Source organism: Denticeps clupeoides, chromosome 3 (genome assembly GCF_900700375.1).
Source record: "Denticeps clupeoides chromosome 3, fDenClu1.1, whole genome shotgun sequence".
Lineage (NCBI taxonomy): Eukaryota > Metazoa > Chordata > Actinopteri > Clupeiformes > Denticipitidae > Denticeps > Denticeps clupeoides.
Window position 1 is genome coordinate 9,470,786 of NC_041709.1, and position 22,914 is coordinate 9,493,699.

Consider the following 22,914-nt stretch of genomic DNA (forward strand, 5'->3'; position numbering starts at 1 on the left):
AAGGGTTTTCTAATGATCATTGGAAATTTTAAAGTGACCCTCTTGGGTTTAAGGAACTCAAGACTAATTGTTGCAGATGTATGCAGATATTCCATAATTAACTGAAATGAGTGTCATTGTGAAACACTGCAGCACAGCAACTTAACTTAATGTGCCCTCTGCTTTTAACCATCACCATTAGTGAGCAGTGGGCAGCCATGACAGACACCCGGGGAGAAGTGTGTGTGAGAAAAAAATGGATGAAAAAGGACATTTCTAAACGAGGCTAGAGTTTGTAGAGTTAGTGTACTATTTTTATATAATAAATGTTTAAATATTACATTGCATGGTCTCCTTTTGTTGTCATGGGTGTACTCTGGGTTCTTCGTTTTTCTCACTAGGTGAGAATTGGATTCCTGGGAAGAGTTCCACACTGGGAAGAGCTCCAGTTCCTGATTATGAATAAGTGTTGATGGATAATTAGTGAGTGTCTGATTAGAACCCAAATAACATCAGTGAACCCGAGAAGCTGTCCAAAAAGCTGTCTGCATTTGAAGAACAGTGTATTTACAGATGTAAAAGGAATAGACGGAAATCCAGAGCCATTCTCTGGGACATAAGTGCATGTGTCATCCATGAAAAGTGGCCTTCTCAGAAATACTCTTAGACTTTGTGTAAGAAACCATTGTTGTGGGTAGGTAGCAAGGAGGAGATACGTTAACACAAAGAAGACCAACTTTCAGATGTGTCCTGCCAGAACAGCAACTGTGTTAGATTGTCCACATCTGAGCCCTGACGATATAATGGAGGAGGTGGACAGAAGATGAGAACAAAAAGCAGCTACAGTCAAGAGAATAGTTGCATTAAAGCTGAAGCCGGGTTCTTCAACTCAAAGCCTTCAAAGTCAGACATTAAGGTCCTATATACTAAGTCTTAAATAGCTTAACTTAAGGTCTCAAGTGTCAACATGTATTTTAACATCACTTTATCTGTGTTTTTTTTTTTTTTTTTTTTTGGACAAATTCTGGAAATGTTTTTCTTGTAACGGGCAAGGTGTAGCACTCTGTGGCCAAACTACAAACTCAAATCCCACTTACTACCACTGTCCCTGAGCAAGACACTTAACCCTAAGTTGCTCCAGGGAAACTGTCCCTGTAACTACTAATTGTAAGTCGCTCTGGATAAGGGCGTCTGATAAATGCTGTAAATGTAAATGTAAATGAGTAAAAATGCAATTAAGCGCCTGCAGAAAATGGTACCTACATTACACCAATTCCAGCACAATTCTTGCAATGGTAAATAAACAAACAAATAAATAATAATAATTATAAAAACACTTTTGTTTGATTCATGTGAATAAATACATTTATTTCATAAACAATTGTGGGACTTTCAATAATTTCTACTGTTTTACTAAGATCTTAAATTTCATTCATATTGGCCTTATGGTCACAAAATGTAAACTCTCTTTCCCCATTTAGTCTGATGACACTGGCTGCCTCGACCCAACTGCCACACTTCCAGATATATGGAACCTTGGCCTCTACATTTTTGGGCAAAGCATGAACACTTCCTCTGTCTTGGTTTATGTGAGGTGGCCAGCACAGATGCACTGTACCGAGTTCACCCACGAGGCAAGGCTGCTGGCCCGACCCTGAGCCTGGTCCAGCGCTGACGTGGGTCCACTTCACCCCAAACACCTCGTTAAGCCTTGGACTGGGCTAAAAAAAAAAAAAAAAAAAAAAAAAAAAAAACTTGGCTTGTTACAAACATCACCCACTGACCTCTCCTCATGCTTTGTGTGTTAAAGAAACACGCAAGTGCCTTGTAACAACAGTAGTACCTCAAAATGCACCCCCCGAACACACTGACATGTTTGCTTTTTAAATAATGCACAAGACATCCATCTGTAAACAAATTAGTCTGGAATCCCTCCCACTTTTGAAAGTGAAGGCCTCGCTGCACATCCCCCATCTCTTAAATCAGTGCTTATCAGAGTCATCTGTGCAGTGGGACAGTCAGTGCTGATAAGATTACTGTATCTGTGTCAAAGTGTGTGGGCAGGCAAAGTTTGCCAAAGAGTGGGACTCTGCATTAGCCTGCTCCCATATTATGGAAGGCAGCACTATAGCCTTCATTTGAAAGGATTGCTAGAAAGAGTATCAATGGTAATTAAACATTTTGGTGGAGAAAAATCAAAATGACCGCATTGCATTTGTCCTAAATACTCACTATAAAAATAATCTAGACATAAAAATACAACAAGTGTGCAAAATATTTGTGTAGTACTTGACAACAATTCAAGCTTGGTTACATGGAATTAAATTGAGATTATGAATGTTGTATCTGGATGTCTGTGTCAAATATGAATTAGAAACTGCACTAAACGTCATTGATGCACTTTCAAAAACAAAACCCTACAATCTCACGAAAAAATTGCACTAAGAGTTTCTAGATATAGAAAACCTAAAGAATCCATATTTAAACAACGGAAGACTGCCAAGGACTTCCCATAAAAGAGCACTCTTTGTCCATTTCTGGGGAAACCCCATCAGTGGGGTCACCTGCTATCACTGGCTTGCAGTAGCTGCCAGATCTAACTATAAAAGGCAGAGTTTCCTTTTCACAAGCGGCATTTGTTGAGATTGAGGGGTATTTGCCTACTGGGCAAAAAAAAAAAAAAATTCCCATTGACGGAGTCAAAGGTTCCAGCAGATATTCAATTATTGGATGGTATATGTACCAGATGTTTATGGAATTAAATAATATTGTTTATGGAAAAATCACATCAAGTAAATGTAGCAGTTTATTAGATTATAACATAGTCTCTTTATTGTTGCATTTCAAGAAATTATAGCTGTATGTTCTTAAAATGTTTTTAGAATTCCACAACACAGTGACTAGCGACTTGTTCTAATCAAAGAATAAACGTGTGTAGCTAAAAGGGCTTTGGCGAATTAACCATGGCCAAGTGTTTATTGTTGGGCTACTGCGGAGAGGATTTGCAGTGGAATAGGAAGTCATTTGTTTTCCTCCACTTGGAGCTAATTGTCAGAAGAGGGGAGCCTGCTAAAAACAGCACCCCACTGTCCACAGGAAGGGGAGGGGCTATCTAAAGGGATGCAGCTGTCTCCAAAAGCACTGCACTAATTTATGATGACTCGGCCGACCCCCCCTCCCCAACTCTCATTTATTTTCAAGTGGTGGATCTGATGAAGCACATTTGTTGCAAGGTAAACAGTGTTTAAATGAACATGACTTCTATGACCTTCCCAGTGATGTATTTAATGTCAGTATTTATAGCTAGTTATTTTAAACTAATTATACTTGAAAGGTTGATTAGGACATAAGATCTACCCTTAAACACATCCTCAGTAACCTGAAGCAATACTTTATCTATTTAACCACATCTATAGAGCTCAATGTTTTCCCAGTATTTTGTGGACATTTGATAACCACTATATAGACACCATATATTATGTCATGTGAGAAGGTGAATCCAACCCCCCTTCTCACAGGCAGGCTCCCAGCCTGCCACCCACGGTCATCATAAGGCACTATATGGTATGTGTGTAATTACCTTTAAGTAGACTCTAATCATAACCATTAAATTAAACCAGTATATCTCTCAATGTAATTTTGTAAATATGCAAATTGTTCCCATACATCAAAGGATAAGCGGTGTTCTGTAGAAAGGACAATAAAAACAGCAGCTCTGTTAACATCTGGCTGATAAATTACTCATGAAACCTTTTGCATTCATACAGAATTGAGAGGAGGCAGGTTCATATTTAGATATGGTTCACATTTATTTGGCGTCAAGTCCTAACATTCTATACATGCTTTGAACAGTTCTTGGTCACATTGTCACAGGTAGTCATAGTTACAGAGTGGGGAGGGTAGGAGCGGAAGGGAGGTGGGTTGGAAGAAGGTTGAGATGGGGATGTGCAAACAGATGATCGGGCAGACAGACCTTCATGTTTACAGCAGTGGATCAGAAAGGGTTTTAACGTGAATAAAACATTTTGTGGAAGCTATTGTTGCTTTTGCAGAAAATCACAACCCATTACAGAGTCAACTGTACTGCAGAACTAGAAATATTAGATACAATAACTAATGTTGCTTTACAGAACAAAGGATGCTTGATTAACTACTCTGCCAGAATTCCATTAATCATAAGAAAAAGAGTGGAAATTACGGGTTTATTGTTTTCAGTAGTTCTTGGTATGGCAGGCTGGATAAAAGTGAGCAAGAGGTAGATATAGGAAGTGAAAGAGAAAAAGAAGCCCCGTGGACACCAGAAGACTACTGGGCACTTTGTGCTGAGTCAGAAATCTGGTGAATGATAATTGGCTTCTAAGCTGCTCAGGTCTTCCAGATCCCAGAGCTTGCATGTCTCAGACAGACGGTGCCACCTAGAGACCGGTGTTGATCTTAAACAGTCAACCTGAAGGCCAGTGCCCTTAAAGCAGGGGGCACTATTTGTCATCATCCGCAGTGACTCACAAGCTCCATGGCTGTGACACTTGGACAAGAGAAAAAGAGAAGAGATAGAGAGAGACTGAAAGATAACACTGTTCACTTGATAGGAACACATCAACAATTCAAAAACATTCTTTAAAAAGGCAAAAAATTCACAATGACCAAAAAATATAAAGTATAAAAAAACAAGAAGCTACCAATATGCATGGCTTCAGGGTTAGCACACTAAAACAATGGAGGCACTTCAAGGCCCAACCAGTGCCGTAGAGGACACCGGCACATGGCTTACATGCATGGCATAGCAGATGCATTAAATCTGGCAGTTACTTCACCGCACTTCACTTTAATCATTGTCTGGTGCAAATATGTAAACATTCAGAAATACGTTGTATGGTGATGACTGGAATGCTTTCTGGGGAAGAAAACACAGCTCTCTCGGTCCTCCCAGCTGACGCTTTCAAGTGATTCTTTGTCTCCTCACCCAACATGCACTACTCCTGCATAACGTGGCATTGCTGAAAACATCAGGTCCTTCAAACTGTTGCAGGCCTTCTAGCTGAAGACATACATTCAAAATTTAATTTTTAAAATTACACCCGCTTCTATAACAAAAGACAAAAACAAACAAACTGAAAATTCACTGCAAGTTTCCCCCAGAACTAAAAAATATTTCTAAGTTCTAAATGATTCCTGAGATTCTTTTTTTTTTTTTTTTTTTTTCCCTATTTCAGCACAGTACAACACACTGGCTTTACCCTGTTTAAAACACGGGCCCGCAGAGACCCGCGAGAGAAGAGACCAGAGAGAACTTCTGAGACAGAAGATGCAACCATGAGACACAGCGAGTCTGTCGCTTTCGGACGTGTCTTTGAAAGGAGCACTTGAAGACTCTGACTATAAAAGTCAGTTTCCAACGATGCAGCATCCATTCCCTTAAAGACCTTTTTGGTTAGTTTGTGCATATTGCACTTCTAGTCTCCCCGGCATCTGGTGCAAATTAAGGTGGCTAACTGGTTCAGTATTACTGGCTGGACAAACTGCAATTAATTAATAAACAACAACAATCAAAAAAAGAAAAATGTCCAGTGGCCCATTAACATCACACAGTTATTCCCTATCTTTGCTAAATTTATGGATTGTAGAAAACACCCACATCTTTATAAATCAACTGACAAGAGTGGAGATCAATATTTAAGCGTGTATATATAGATGCTGCATATTTAGTTTATAAAACATTGTTTATGTCGCTTCTGTAAATAAAACCATTTTTAGTAACAATATCCAGTCAACACTGAGATTAAAAAGCACACAATGGTAGTTTTCTTCTACACCAAGGCTGAAACGTGAAGAACAAATTTTAAGCAGGAAAAAGGGCAATTAGCACCCATAAACTGAGGTAGTATTTTTTGACTTCAACGCTGTTCACTGCTGGCAACATATCTTCAAATCAAATTCAAATGAACACGCAAAAATCCTTGAAAAGCAGGTCAACTTTTGATTTAAACTATGTGTAAACTGCACTTGCATTTTTGTGCATTTCTTGAACAGAAGCATGTGCACAGCATAGAGAATCATACATTCATCTCTGTCATGTAATAAATAGATAGAGGAAAATACAACATTGTTTTTTTTTTTTTTTTTTTAAGAAAGCAAAGAGATAAGGAAATAAAAACTGCTTGTCACATTCATGAAGGTGGTTTTGGAGGAGGGTACACCTGCCACCAATACCTCTGCTACTACGGGACGGTGGGTTCAGAGACGTGGCTCATGGGTGTGTCCTGTTGTTAGACAGGGGGAGGTCCCTGCCCTGAGACCATTGGCATTGGACTTGCAGGAGTGCAGAACCGCTTTGAACAGTAGGGGGAGCTGTTCCAGAGGAATGGTCACCATTTTTCCTACAATCCCAGAAAAAAACACATGTATTACTTTTCAAACAATGATTTAAGTTCTATTTATTAACGTTCTTAAGCCCATCGTGAAGGAATCCTCACCTGCGATGCAACGGATTTCAGGCAGGCACATCATGATCTCAGGGAAACGCTTGGGTTGGTGCGGATACTTGTACTCAGTCAGGTCCTGGCACACATACCAGTATCGCTTATTCAGCTGCTCCAGTTGGGACACATTGGTCAATCCTTGAATATCTACAGGAGACGGCAACAAAACAGGAAACAGAAAACTTGTCAGTTCAGCATTGTTCGTTCTGAACGGCATCACCACAACAGAAACAACCATGTTTGGGAACATCGCTGCCACATGTCACATCAACCCCTATGTGAAGTCCTTGTGGATGGCCTTTTAATGGTACATTCACAATACATTCAACTGTCAACTACTGATTACTTGTCCCTAAGCAAGCAAAATCATTCCCATAAAAGTGGGGATGCTGGAGATGTGTTCAACAGTTAGAAGTTGTGTTTACAGTGCACCCTGTGAGTAGGACAGGTACCTTGGTTAAGGAAGTTGATTGCCTTCATGCAGGCATACTCTTCGTTGCTGACCTTCAGTTGGTGAAATTTGCGGTACAGATAAATGAGTCGCTCCATCACTTCCATGCTGTCTTCACTAAATCTGAAACAAAAAGCCAATCTTTAAATTTCCTTCCAGTCAGTCATAATATATGGAATATTATTCTACTTCAAACTCAGAATGCTCAAATTTAATTTTAATGGCAGATTACCAGTAAATAATTGACTAATCATATAGTACTTAGTGAACCATAAATAACTAGACTGTTATTAAGGCAAAAAGGTTTTATAATAAACATAAAATAAAATGTACAATTTAATAATTTATAATATAATAAAAATATAGACATATAAAACACATAAAAACTAAAAGTAAATGCAAAAAAATTTACATATAAGAAATTATTACAAAATTATTACAAAGATTATTCAGGCGCTCATAATTCAACTGGATTACAAGAAATTAAATCACTGCCAATACAATACAATACACCCTAGATTACAGTCAAATGACTATTTATTGAGATCTATCTCTATGAAGTGCTCCTGCTGTTAAAGGCTCTTTGACTGACCCTTGCAGTTCTTCATCAGTTGGGGTATATTTGGCGGTGACATCAGCCAGGTCACCAAAAATCTGAGCACTGTAGATGGTGAGGCTGGCCAGCAGGATGAGCTCCTGCCAGGTAGCACTGAGCAGCCGTGTGCAGTCCTCGATAGACAGCTCACAGAAGAATGGCAGCCGCTTGATCCACGAGATCTGCCTGAACAGCAGTTCGTCGGCCAATCGGCAGAGCAGGGCAAACAGCTCCACCTGTGTCACCCTGTACCTGGACATTAAAAGTGGAGTGGGGAGTGTGACAGACAAGAAAATAAATCTTTCTGTAGACACAATTGAGCAGACATTTTCATCATTGAGCATCACACTCAATTCCTGGAGGCCAGTTCTATCTCTGGTCCAATGCCGTAAATGCTCGCTCTGTTCTGCTGATTGTCTGAAGATTACTATAGGATGACCCCATATAAACAAATATTGGCTGTTTTTCTTAATAATGACAGAGTAGTGTTGCTTAGCAACAATACATACTATTTTATTAAGGCAGAAACTAAATATTACTTTTCTCATACCTGACCCTGACCAATTATGTTAAACTGGGGTACCAGAGCTGTCCCAATATGGAACAGTATATCCTTTCATCGCATTGTTGTTTACTTGTGAAAAGCTCTGGCCCTCTAAGACAGTGCTAAATACAACAAAGGACAAACATAAAAGACAATGTATCCACTCAATATGTATACAGATGGAAAAATATTGTGTATAGCCTGTGGTTATACAACACAAAACCATACGTTCCACAATCAGTACACTATTAAATGTAGCTCAAGGCCAAAGCACAGCCAGCAGCACATCTTTAAAACTAGCTCCATCTCACCCTTCCTCAATAAGCATTGGTGTGCTGAGGGGCGACAAATCTTCCGCCGCAACCAGCTGAGAGACCAGTGTCTGAGACTGGGGGTAGAGGCTCCGGGCTGGGGTGGGAAGCAGGCCGGATTGGGCAGCATAGCCAAAAAGATGTGGCAGGTACTGGTAGTGAGAAGGCACAGGGGTCCCGACATACTGATCCTTGTAGGTAGCAGTGTAGCCATTCATCTCCAGGGAGCGACTAGGAAATAAACTTAAGGTCATGAAAAAGGAAACCTGGAGCACAGGTCTATAAATATAAATATAACACATACATCACCAATATACATGGACTCATTTACAATGATGGTGCACTTATACAGAATGTCTCCCTTTCAGTTATTCAGCTAATAAGGGTGCTGTTCAGAGACAGTAGCAGCAGCATTTGTTAATGTGGGGTTTGAACTTTCTGGGTCAGCTGCCATATCACCATTACATGAAATGCGCTCCCGAGCTAACTGCCTCATGCATTCGTAGGAGCACTACAGGCCAGACAAGAGAGCCCACCTTTTTTAAAATGATACTTGCACAGTTTCACAGTTTTGGAAATAACCCTCCCAGAAGCTTTTAAACCACATAAAGTTAATATCAATTGCACAACAGTGTGCTACAGTGTTACTACAGACAACAAAATATTAAAAAAAACAATGGGTTAGAGTGATTTAATGTATTTCTATTATTTTCCTTCATAAAATGTTTGTTTCTAAAAAAAAAAAAATAATAATGTGTGCACTTTATAACTAAGATGATTTCGGGGAAGAGTTAATGAAATGTGTATTTAGAGGCAGTGCCGTTAGCACTTAATCCTGTCCCAGCATCGATTTGGCTACTATATGGTCTTCTGCCTTAATAAACAGAACTGTGCTGCAGGCCTTTGGTGATTTCGTTTAGTGACTGCATACATGTGTGCAGGTTCCTTTTGTGGTTCTAATGGACAAACACAATTAGCAAATATAAACCCTGAGGGACTATACACCAATGAGGAGCACACCGTAGCATGCCACTGAGGTAGTGTTAATAAGGTGCCTGACCTCAAGAAAATACTTGGTGAACACGAAACCATTTATCGGTGCTCATCGACGGGCCCTCATCATAGAAGAACGAAAACTCTCACCGCCTGTTTCCGAGGCAACAAGTTGGACGGTGCAGAACAACTGAATTTCTAGCATTCTTTTCTGACGTGGACTGACTCTCAGTGCTCTATTTGTTTATGTTTCTGCGTGCATTGGCAAAAGAGGGCTGAGGTTTCCTTTCACGCTTTCAAAATGGCAGAATCTGCTGAGAAACTATATGTTGCCTTTCTGATGAGTGGCATATACAACGCATTTTTTTTTTTTAACTATATGATGCTTTTTTTACTCATGGGTGAAAAGTACTTCCAGTGATCTGCATTGCTTTAGTAAAAACAGCAAATACAGAACTTGCTCGCGTCCATGTCTCCACTTGTGGCATGTCAGCGCATGACAACGCCTTACCTGGAAGACAGGGTGGACACAGGCGACGGCTGGTTGCCTTCAGAGATGCCATTGTCAGGAGAGCTGTGGTCACTGTCTCCATTGTTGCCCCAGGTGTGTTCAGCCAGTCCGGCGTCCTCCTTGAACTCCTGACCTGTCATGATGCGCTCAATCTCCTCGTGAGAAATCTTCAGCAAGAGAAAGCAGGCAGCAATTAAACAACTACATGCACATTTGCATTGGATTTTGCATTTCAAACATTTTGGACACAGAAAAAAAATCTCCGCTGTTTATTCTTTTTTATTAATTCATTTGAATTTGTGGCGAGTGTGAACACCAGAGTTTGTATCTTAAATCCATCAACAAGGCATCTCATTCACACCCCATCAATAAACGACCAATCAATAACGTGGCCACGGGTATCTTTGAGGTGTTTGCGAAGTGGAATGGGGAAGGGCGTGGGTGTGCGAGGTTGGCAGACGACTCATTAGAAACAGGAACAAAAAGAGGCGCCCACATAGAGCATGTTTGGGCGAGCGTCTCCACGCGAGGTGTTCGGCGAGGCGGGTGAACCCTGCGCCGCCACACGTGGTCCCTCCATTCTTGCGTGTCTGAAAAGCGCCTGATTACTCCCTCAATGCACTGCGGGCAGAATGGAGATTAAGACTAATGAGTTAACCTGAGTGGTATAATGAGAAGCAGGCGTGGGGCAGCAGGCTTTGTCTTCAAGGGCCCAGATTCAGTTTAGACGCAAGGACACTGAGGCAAGCGCCGCACGTACCTGAATGCTTTCACTCTTTGATAGGTTCTATGCAGGGAATGTTATCTAAAAGCCATTTTGCGAATACTTTTCAGCCGAATGGCAGTCAGGCATCTCAGGCGATGCAAACGATGTCATTGAGTTTCAGAAAAACAAACCTGGCACAACTCATCAACTTAGACGGAAAGGAGGTTAGGGGGAGTTTTGAAGAACAAATGAAACATGCTTGTGTGTTCAAATTGCACATAGCTCAGTCATTTAAAAAAAGAAGTAGGGGGGAAAAATGTAATTTAAAGACTCTCCAGGATGATGCGTTCGGCTATTGAGTGGCGATGCACTAAAGAGACTGAGATTGAGTAACTATGCACTAAACTGCCTGGTTTTGCTCCATCAAAGGCATCCATCGATCTGATCAATTGGCGCGGCCTTCAGGGGCCCAGCTTCACACTGTGCTTCTGAAGGCCAAATGAAGCAACCTTAACAGACGAGAGCCTCTTTTTTTCCTCCCCCCCCATCCCATTCGCTCTCCAGCAGACACTCCACACATGAAGCGTGGAGATGGAACAAGTAGAGATGGGGGATGAGGGGTAGAGGTTAGAGTAATTCGCACAAAACCCTCGCAAAAAGAAGACACTTCAAATCCATTTCTGCAAGACTGAGTCGGGTAGATTAATTTCTGGGGAAAAAAAGGTTAATTTAGGAACTGTTGTCATTGAGTGAAAGGAAGCAGATTCTTTACAGGGGGATATTTAAAAAAGGAAGTGCAGGAGACCAACCTGAACTGGCCCAATGCTTTTATTTCTTCCGCCTGGCATCCCATCCTCCCTGATTGCTGCAAAAAGACATAGACACAACATGAATCAATACATCAAACACACATCAATCACTCAAGTAAAGCCTGAATAGATCTGAACATGGTTCTATAGCAGAGCGATCAGCAGAATATAAAGGGCTCCCTCTAGTGGCGAGAGATGGGCATTTTGTGGAGATGAGTTTGATGCTGGTTCAGGGTTAGAAGAGGAAGGACTGGAGGGAAGGTGAGAAAAAGGAGAGCGAGAGAATATCCTTTTGATCTATGGCTATCTGGTCTCCATTTGTTTCTCCCCACCTCTCCTCATCTCAAATTCCCAGGCTAAGCAGTTGAACATTCCACCAATATCAACAGAGCTATTGTGGTGTGAAGAGACATCCATACACACACATATCATTAGACTGTGCTGCTATTACATTCTGGGATAAATAATTAAAAAAAAATCACAGCCCATAAAATGTGATTGTGGATTTTGGACCTTGACCAGGGGGGTATCCCAGCCTCCAAAAGGACTTTTAAGGTTTATAATGGGCCCTCCAGTGTACTAAATGGATAACATTTTTATTTAGCCACTGGGGGGCACTACTGAACCTCTGTGCACAGTTTGGACAAGGATGTCTGCATGAGAAAAACAGCAGCAGTGGTGTGAGACCACAGGCAGTCCTCTCGCAAAACAAACCTTCCCGTGAGCATGTCACACCCTGGATTACATGGTTTATTTAAAAAAAAAAAAAAAAGCGACAGATGAAGAGAGCCCATACGTACATTAAGGTCACTTTGTTTTGATTCATGCCTTAAAAGGATTAATATCTTGCTTGGGGAGGTGAGCCGGATGATACCTGATGCTGGGCAGTGCTGGGTTGTGTTAGGTAGGTATCTGATAGCCCCACAGGCACAGATGAACGACCTGATCAAGGCATTCCTCCCGCTGTGCACTGCGGGCATGGCAAATCATACGCCGATTCTTATCAATCACTTTACATATCACACATCTCTTCTTCCTCTCACCGGCCCACAACTAATCGGCTGCAAACCAGGATCAAAGGCAGGATCAAATAAATAAATACAATTTTTATTTATTTATTCTGAGATAAGGGTAGAGCTGCTATGTTGCACAGCAAAACAGAGGGTGAAATTGCAATTGTGAACAGCAATGTCACATCGAATCATCTCCAAGACACGCTTCATGTTCTGATGAGGTTGGCACTACAGTTACATGGGCAGAGGGTGTGATGACAGGGCAGAAAATGCCCTCTGAAGAGACACCAAAGTGTCCTGCAACGGCACTCCACAGGAATTAACCAGGATGGAGTCCCTGGTTTATCTGTTTTTTTTTTTTTGTCTCTTGAACAGCATGAAGAGCTGCTGTGAAAGCATGCAAGAGGTCTGCTTGGGAGATAGTCCAGTCAGCCCATCATCATGTAACTGGTGCGAGAGAGTATGTGTTAGTAATGGGCAGTTCTTTTAGATGTAATGAATCAGTTCACTTTCGTTCAAAAGATTCATTCATTGAATCAACAATTCATTCAGTGTTTGGCAGGAGGAGCCTACGACTCAGACTTCCTGAATTGAGTGTTGTTGCTGTGTTCCTTTGACAAACACCTTTGTAAAAAAAAAAAATCATGTTTAGTGTCCTGTCCTATGGTGTGGTATTTAATAAGTCTACTCACCAAATTTGGATCAGTGAGTGATCTGTTCACTAGGAGTGTAGCTAGCTAGTAATGTGTTGGTATAAGAGACATCGAAAGATGTCTTAGCTTGGTCATTGCACAATCTATGCACAATGCACTTTAGTAGAATCCATAGCCATGTTTGTGGCTCATGTTCTCCTTGAACATAAATATTTACTTGCATTTTAGCCCGTGTCAAACTCTCAGCCAGTGGACCACATCCTGCGAGATCACTTTATATATTATTAGACCATATTATTATGGTCTGGTGATATGAAGTACTGATAACACACAAACTACAAATCCCATATGCAGTGCACACCTTGCCGACAAACTGAATGCATGTTTGCATGACTATTTGGTGACTTTTTTTTGAAGCAAAAAATAATTTTGAGCTGATTCACAACCAACTGGCTGGCGATGTGGAAAGTGATCCTGCACATATTCAACTGCAAAGATCGCGTTTGGTAAGGAAACTGAAGCACTGCATTATACGATCTGTAATTAGGCCACAACTTTGACACCACAGCATTCTAGCTTGCTGACGTTGCTACTTTTTACTAAGTATTCTTCTTTTATTTTACCCTTTACTCTACTTTTTTTATTTTTATAACTATTTCTTTAACAATGCACAGTCAAAACAGAGCAGTTTTGCATTTCACTGCGTGTTGTACTGTCAAGTAAAGTGAATATGTGAAGTATAGACAATGTCTGTTTTTTTTTTTGCTGCTTGGGGCTGTGCTAACTGTTGTGAACTCCAAAGCAGATCCGGTTGGATTAGCTTTTGCAAGTTAGGCTGAACAAATTTTTTTTTTCATTTTATTTGGACATTATTTGTCATGTTGATTGCAGTGGTCAGAGGGGCTCTTGTTTAAATTTGGTGTGAAATGCAATCAACCTTTTTATAAGAACACTGAACTTGGAATACTCGAACAGTTTAAAGTACAGTTATTTTCATGAGGATAAAGTAAACTATACTTTCATATTGAGATCACATCACTGTAGTAATTAATTCAAGCATGTTACTGGTCAATTGGTGTTTTGGTTTTATATTTAGCAATTAACGTGTTCGAGTATAATGCTTCTAAGGAATTTATGTTAAAAACTATGAATTAATGCATGTGACAAATAAATCTTGAACCCCTATCTCCCTCCGTCGCTCCTGCCTACTGCCTGCTACAGCTGGTGAGTCTCACTCTGACAGCTCAACTGAACTGAGAAACAGACGAATCACTTCAGAAAGTGATTCGGCTCCAGAAGTTCCCTTAAAAGATTTGTTTCTTTCGTCTCTCTAAAGGGGTCATCTGATTATCTGCTCATTCCACACAGAACAAGGTCCTCCCAGGTGCAATGCCAATTCAATTTATTCAGAGAAACACCTGTCAGGCTGCATCATAATCCTTCTCATTTATGAAACTCACATGCTCAAACACACACACACACACACACACACACACACACACACACACACACACATCAGGTGCCTGTAGTTGGACGTTTGGGGTTCTAAAGACTTAGTATGAGCACAGTATCTGTAATGGCTTCAGCCTCAAATTTTTGTGGTTTTTCTGTTCTAATTTCCCCACAACAGGTGAACAAAATACATAAGATGCTGATACATTTTCAACATTTTCTTTTCATTTATATTTTAACTGACTGCATTGAGTCTGTATTAAATAGAAAATTCTTCTATAAATTCTTCTATGTTTTTAAATAACATACTGGTCATTATTTCATTTTCAATTATCAACACATTTTAGAAACTGAGTCATAAAAAAAACAACAGAAAAACATCATAATGCCAAAAATGATTTTGTACCCAATATAAAACAATCCAGTAATAGTACTGTTGAAGTCTAAATTAGATTAAATAAGAGATTTAAGATTTGGTTGAGATGATCATATTGAAGTGAACAAATAAATAACATGGAAGGCCGGGTTATAGAAATAGAAAGGATTTTAAATAACTCTCTTACGTGTTCCAGAACTGTATATGACACTTACATTTACAGCATTTATCAGACGCATATATCCAGAGTGACTTACAATCAATTTTTACAGGGACAGCCACGCTGAAGTGACTCAGTGATAAGTGTCTTGCTCAGGGACACAATGGTAAGTCGGGTTTGAACCTGGATCTTCAGGTTCATAGACTAGTGTGTTACCAACTAAGCTACTACCACCCACCCATATGGAATAAGTAAAAAAAAAAAAAAAAGTTTAATATTGGATGTATTTTGTCTTACCCTTGCGGTTCATGCCCATCTGGAGGCACTTGAGCAGGCGGCAGTACTGGCAGCGGTTGCGCTGCTTGCGCGACATCTCGCAGTTCTTGTCGCGGCTGCAGCGGTACACACGTTTGTTGCATATACTCCGCTTGAAGAAGCCCTTGCAGCCCTCGCAGGAAATGATGCCATAGTGGAGGCCCGTGGCACGGTCTCCACAGATAAGGCAGGAGCGCTGGTCAGCCTGGTCATCTGGTCATTATGGGGAGAAGGGAAATTAATTAAAAAACTTAATAATTATTCCTTTAATAAGCAATTTGAATGAGGAGCTAGAAATTAAAAGGATATTTCAAACAGGAACATGGGGATAAATGAGCCATAAGGTGTATTTAATATGTGTATGTTATAGACATTTCCAGTGACCTCAAACCACTGTGTGTGTATGCATCAACAAAAGCGTACATATGAGTCAAGAAAAGGCCTTTAATAAGAGGTCTGCTCTGATCATGTTCCTCTGCTCCTGCAGGCTGCTCTGTGCTCCTCTTTTGCCAGGTTGCTCACAGCGACGGGGACTGTCACTTTGGATTGGGGGTGAGAGGGCGGCAGGGTCTGCTGCACGGAGACAGAATCAGGCTGAGCATGGCTATCTCACTGTGCCTCCAGCCAGGGTTGCCAGGGAGAATGAGGCATGAGGGGGCCGAACGATGTAGCGGCAGTGGCTGGCAGTGGGAGTGCATGCTGTGACTCGATGAACTCACCATGTCAATGTATTCATTCCCAAAATTAACCACAGCACTATGTAATTCCAGAGAATTTTATTCTCTCAATATGTGTCATAACTGTCGAAAAAATGAAATGGGTCCTGATGCAAAAATGACCTTTCTTCTTACATTTTTGTATTGCATAGTCACTCTTCTGCCCTGCAATTGCATACTACAGTAATTACAGTTATACAGTAAAATTGAATAATCTCATGAAATAATCTCCGAGTGCCTAATCTCAGTGTGCACACTAGTCTTGTGCACACTGTGGTCAACACTAAGTGACAAAACGCATGCTTTGAAAGACATAATCAGTACTGTAGATAAATAACAGCCCTGGTACAGTTCTCAGGAAGCACAGAGCCATTGAACTGCCTGTAGAGCACAGGGCTGGAAGGGGTAATTGAGAACACTATGTGAACCCTGGTTATACATATATATATATATATATGCTTTGGGAATGTTCTGGAGATAAGGAGGGTGTATATACTTTAGACTGAGATGTCTAATCATGGCATTAAAAAAATAAAATAAATGGTGTATCACTGGACTTCAGTTCAAGATAAATTTCCCCTGCAGTGACCAGTCATACATTAAGAGAGAATAATGTGCAGTTTTTTCTTTACATCTCTTTTTAGAACACTGCAGACATGGTGAAGTAAAGGTAACACAGTCTAATTTAAAGTACGGATTTTGGCATATTTATGGTATATTTCTGCAGTCAGGGCTACAATTGGGTGTCTTTAAATTGACCTTGAGGAGCTTAAAGACAGACATTCAGAGACCCACCACTTCTTCACAGATTCAAAAGTACTGACAACAATAAGGGTCAGAAGAAACTTCTTCTCACCATCTCACCAAAAAAGCTGTTCTGCACTGCAGGCCTGTGTAGCTCTCAAATCAAAAGCAACACGAGTCCAGTAACCAGGACAACATGGTAGATGGTAAACGATAAGTCTCTACAGCCGCCATATCAGAACATCAGAACCCGACTGTCTGCAGATGTAGGACACTGTACCGCAACACCTGTGGAGAGCAGTTGAAGTCTCTGCCAGTGTTAAGTAAATCCATCCACGACCTCAATCACATCTGCCCCAATTCAGAGCATACCTCTGCCCAAATATCTTTGCCTCTTATCTATAGGAATTTATAGTGCCATCACTATATGGCAGCAGTTTCATGCTGCCATTCTACTCTGGTCTCTTTCTCCAGAAAATCCTCAGAACACACAACTTTTATTCAAAACATTTCTACTTAATTTAATAATGAATGGAATTATGAAATATGATGCATGATTATGTAAGTACAATATGACTGTGTGAGTGCCAACAATAAAATGTGCATTACGTTCTTGGTCATGCTGACTCGACGCATGTGTGTATACACACACACACACACACACACACACACACACACACACACACACACTCTTAATCACTTCACACAGTGGCTGAAACTCTTTGGAGATGAGGGAGCTCAAAGTGGAGGAAATAGAAGTGGTTTGAAATCTTAAATGACATAATCCTCCAACCTTCCTCCAGCAGCTAAATCCTCCAGGCATGGGAAGGGGAATTAAGCCCGGGCTTGGTGCCTCTGTTCACAGGGAGAATTAACCCAACAAAATCTCCCACCCACCACCGCTATCATCAGCCCCACTTAGACCCCCCCTGATATATTTCTGCTACAACCCCAGAGAGATCCTCTGCAGGCCTTTAGTTCCATAGTGTGGCAAGCAACAGAGGTGATCAGCCACTGCGCTTTAGCCGTGGCTAGGTCACGGAGCTGATAAATGGGTCAGATTTGCCCCATTATCCATAGATCAGGGTGCCCTCGTAATGCCAGATGTTTATTATGGATGGAGGGAAAGGGCCTCATGGGAAGTCCTAAGATGCATTCCCACATAACTCACAAAAGGGACAGTGTAACCCCAGCTTGGCAAACCAAGCCCTGCCAATGGACCCCTTCATGAACAAGCCATCCAGTGACATCAGAGCAAATTCTGCTCACAGAACTGATGCAGAGTCAGGCATTTCCAGCCTTTACCTTTATGAAACAAGAAAGCAAAACTGATCTTAGGTCAGCCTGTCTGATAAATGTGGCAGTTTCAAATTCATAGGTATTATAATGAACATCACACAGCATCAGTGAATGCATTGAGAAGCAAACGTTACCCTGGTATGGATAACTTAATTTTTATTTGCATGGACTTAAGCTGCATTTATTCAACATTCTCTCTTCAGCTTCATTCTTTTTTCACTCATCTATTCATACTAATTACTACTCTGTAGAATAAACCTTGCCATGTGAACATTTAAGCTCTAAAAGACCCAGTGTTTACATACTGCAGGCCAACTTTCTTAAGCTTCACATTGCTTTTCATGTTTTCAGACAGTTTCATTAAATAACTGGATTTGACTAAAGTCTTTCTTGAACTACCTTTGATACCTTTGACAGGAAAAGCCCAAGGAGGTAAAATAAACTCTTTACTTGAAAGGGAAGAAATAATTATGCCAAATGTCTGGGCAGGTCATTTGTGCCAAGGTTAGTCGAATGCTGTGCAAGCCCGTACTGCCACTATGTCACTACAGTCCCCCATATATGGACAATCTAACATGCAACCTTCCATGAGGGGGGGTAGAGCAAGAAAAAGAGGAGCAATTCATTAACTCGAAGAGAGAGCAGGAGTGAGTGACTCATTGAGATATTATGTTCGTGTACAAAAAGCCATTAGTAGCAGGGGACCAGTGGAAGCCTCTCAAAGATATGCTAAAGAGCGCCGAGCAGATTTCTAAAGCTTTTCAGGTATTACCATTTAAATTGACTAACTCAGGGTTTATTTCTACATGAGGTGTGGGGGGCAGGGGTAGGATGGTGGCCACACTGTACTGTGACAATAGGTTTTCCTTTTACTTTCTTTTTTTATTTTACTTTGAAGAATCTACTTTTAATTTGAACAAACAAAAAAATATCACTGGCACCTATAGAAGTTCTTATGGCCTAAACATAACATATTTAAATATTAGTTTTTTAAAACCAGCAATTCACTGCAAATGAAAAGACTAGCTAACATAAAAATGAAGTAGCAGAAGTAATTCGTTCCTCACTCAGGAAATTGAGTCTTAAAATGCCCATGCTCATCATTAGTAATAAAAAAAATTGTTTAGTTGAACACAACCCCAGATTAATTCCCACCATGCACAGTGCAGGCACAGAACTAATTGTGATCTAATGAAAATCACAATGTACCCATACCCACTGTAAGTTATTGTTTTCCGAAACAAGTACTTTCCACACCAATTTTACCGAGAACCCTTGAAGCCATACGCACCATTTTGTGTTCTCTGCTTTTGAGGACACCACTGAACTACAGTAACTTTGTTAATAATAAACCCTGCTGCTCTTTTAGCCCTCAGGGCAGTATGGCTCATCACCATATCCCATATCTTCAAATCTCTATTCTTCTGCCGGTTTGCTAAATCCATGAATTCTTTCAGGTTTTAATGGCCGACCATTACAGATGATACATGCTTAAGCATTTTGATTTTCTACGTGTTACCAAAACAAGCCTTTATAATGACATTTTGTAATAATAATATTAATTGTAATATAAAAACTGTTTGAAAAAATCTAATGAAAAAAAATCTAATGAAATCTAAAAGTAGATATTTTTTTATTTTTAACATAAACTGTGAGAAAACGTGAGATACTGTGAGATATTCCTGGAGAACATTCGAATTGAGGCTATATGTTAATATACTGTTATATATAATGTTATTTTTTTACTTAAAGGAATCATTAGTTACTTCAGAGTGATGCACCTTTATGCCATCACACGGACTGAGCACACTATGACATCAGCGCATGGACTCTACAGCAATTAACAGTGCCGCAGAAGTTGTGGAATGATTGCGTAAGGTTACGTGCCCATGTGTCTGTGGGTGTAAAAAAAAGAGTGAGACGGGGGTCACAGCAAGGTCTTGTGACAGCTGTGTTAAATCACTTGGCCACAGTGTGTGTGTGTGTGTGTGTGTGTGTGTGTGACAGTGTGTGTGTGTGTGTGTGTGTGTGTGTGTGATAGAAACAGAGAGAATCCACAATGCCCTGGCCAGCACTCAAAATCATCTTGAACTCCAGGGGCGTTTTACGGCCCCAGCCCCGGCCCCCTCCCCCTGAGCCTGTTAAAGGGCCGCATTGTTTTCCGGTGGGGTCAGCCTGGGTGCCATTCCAAACTTTAAAGTAATCAGGAAATGCAACTCAATGGAGGGGTTTCTCTTTCACTTCAGAGATCCTGATGCCCTGGGAAGGGCTGATAAAGGGGCAGATTTGCCAATATTTTGCCATGCTCACCAATCAATAAATCAAAGTTTATCCTCTCTGTGGAAAATACCATTTCTAAGTAGTAGTTCAATATCTGAAGCCTGAGAAATTTTACTAAAACTATTTTGCAGATAACGCACACTAACCACATTATTTCACCCTAAATTTAATTCTGTTCCCTGAGCGTTCTTGCCAACGTTTATTGGCATAGGCATATTCCCTGAGCTTCACACAAACTAAATTAAGCACCACAAACAAAAGGTCAAATGCGCAAAGCAAAGAGTCGCACTCATTAGTGTGTCTTGAGTTTCCAATCCCCACAAGTAATCTATTAAGTCCTCTTCAATTCATCACATAAAAACACTTCATTACAGCATTTGAAGTGACAGGGTGCCGTTATACCCCTCTGGTCCACATGCCAAAGTCACTCCACTGTTTTTAATCTCACACCCGTAAGATTACTATATCCTAAGAAGTTAGACTTGCCATTATATTCTTAATCCTCCTTCTGGTTAGCCTAAGACTCGCCCAGAACAGCAGACAAAAGACCTCCCACCCGATCACCACACCCCATATTGGATTATAGGGTTGGCTTCATCGACCAGCCCGCTAAAGTAAGCCATATCTTATTAAGACATTAGAGGATCTGTGTCAATCTAGCTGATTCCAAAGAGAGACCGACTCCAGTGTCTTTGGGGGGGGAAAGGCTGATTTGCATCATTATAGGTGATGGGACGTCAGCTACACCTTTATATTTTTAGCCTGCACCACCAGCAAAACTCAAAGAGCAGCAGAAGGGACACAAAGCGAGTAGAAATTGCATCACAGAAGACATGTTCCCACTAGAATATTAATTTGGTCAAAAAGTTTTAGAGGTAGATTGAGTCCCCAAATCTGATATTATATCGTGCTCTCAAAGAGACAGTCTGTCCAAAATGAGACCCGAGTTTGGCTGGTACCTAAATATTTATGGCTGACACAAATGAGACAAAACTTCGAATATGCTGAATTCCACCCTGCAATATTAATCTTAAGAAATATCCCAGTTTCCGGATAAAATAAACCAACACAGAAAAACCCGTGTTCCTCACTCTGCTAATGTGCTTCTTTAACCTCGGACTTTCACCCACAGATCACTACTGATCAATGCTAAATTGACTACACCGGAGCAAAGAGGACATCTGAAAAAATGAACCAGTCATGACAAGAATCAGTATTGATCCCTCCATTTTAGGAGAAAATTCCTCACTTTGCATTCCAGTCTGGAATTCCCACGGAGACCAGAGCGAGTGTCCCTTAAAAATCCACAAAGCTGACCTTTACTCAGTCACATGATTACTTCATTGGCCCAACAGGGATATTCTCTTTCAATGTGATTTACACCAGACCGGTAAGCACAGGGCCCTGTTTATAACAGAACAATAAAAAGGTATAACGGTGCACAGAAAACAGCAGATTAATCCCATGCCAGCAGAAAGGTCATTTGGCCAAAACAGCCTCTTTGTTTTAGTGTGATGATGACAGATGCTGGTGAAGGTTGCTGTGGACGGGGGAGGGTCGGTAAGCCCCGGGGGAGGGGGTCTGACCACCGTGGACCCCTGCACCAACATCCTGCATTCAAAACGTCAGGCAATATCTGTGATGCGTATGGCTGCAAGGAGGGAGCGTCTGAAAAATGCAGATTAGCGGAACAGAAGCGGTTGACCAAGTCAAGGGAAATTACAGAGAAACTGTAGCCAAGCTTAGCTGCTATTGATCTTCACACAGCCTTAAAACACACACACACACACACACACACAGTGAGCTCTGGCATCACACCTCCCCCCGCAAACAACAGGAGATTAAGAAGAAAGACTTACATTGAATTAACCCTTTATCAGCTCAGACAAAGGCACTCACGTTAGCTGCTCCTGCAAAAGGTTATCAGAACCCGCACAGGGGCAGATTTCAGACAGGGAGTACACGAGTGCGGCGTGTGTGCGGGACTAATACTCCCGTTCTGCATTTATAACTAATTTATAACCGAATGGCAGCATCCGGCTGTCCGAAATGGCTGAGAATAACACCCCACTGGTGTTAGCTGCATTTGTGCCATTTACACTTGTGTAGGAGAAGATGAAAACAAACAGGATTCCCCTTTACAATGCGCATAAGAAAGGAGTCGAGCTGTTTGGAATTGACCGTGAGCGAGTGAATGATGTAGCACCTTAAGAGAAACTCTCACGCTCAGCCTTCCTCATTGACAAAACTAAGAGAGCATTAAACAAACTTGACAGGACTGCTCGCCTGGCCAGCACAGCGCTTACATTAAAACCCACCCACATTTCACTGCTTCTGCGTAACAGGAAACAATATGTGGCCGGTGACCGAGGCATACAGGACACAGAGACCTTGTTTGTGTGGGTTACTGTGACTCAGTGATGATGTGTTGGTAGACTTATGCTGGAAGAATCCCACACCAAAACTGGAAGAAAGGAGGAGGGAAGCCGCAACGACAACAAAAAAGCAATCTGCTGGAGGTAGTCTGG

At 41.1% G+C, this 22,914-nt stretch overlaps 1 protein-coding gene across 1 annotated transcript in view; it reads right to left on the reverse strand.

The window, feature by feature from the left end:
- Positions 1–6,102: 6,102 nt before the first annotated feature.
- The window catches only part of nr6a1b (nuclear receptor subfamily 6, group A, member 1b), a 74,725-nt gene continuing 57,913 nt past the window's right edge, over positions 6,103–22,914 (reverse strand). The window contains exons 4-11 of the mRNA XM_028974883.1: positions 15,330–15,560; positions 11,379–11,434; positions 9,864–10,030; positions 8,360–8,590; positions 7,502–7,756; positions 6,911–7,032; positions 6,453–6,605; positions 6,103–6,356 (exon numbers count right to left, since the gene is read on the reverse strand). Coding sequence (XP_028830716.1) covers positions 6,214–6,356; positions 6,453–6,605; positions 6,911–7,032; positions 7,502–7,756; positions 8,360–8,590; positions 9,864–10,030; positions 11,379–11,434; positions 15,330–15,560 — 1,358 coding nt within the window. The 3' untranslated portion in view covers positions 6,103–6,213. The remainder of the gene's footprint in view (positions 6,357–6,452; positions 6,606–6,910; positions 7,033–7,501; positions 7,757–8,359; positions 8,591–9,863; positions 10,031–11,378; positions 11,435–15,329; positions 15,561–22,914) is intronic.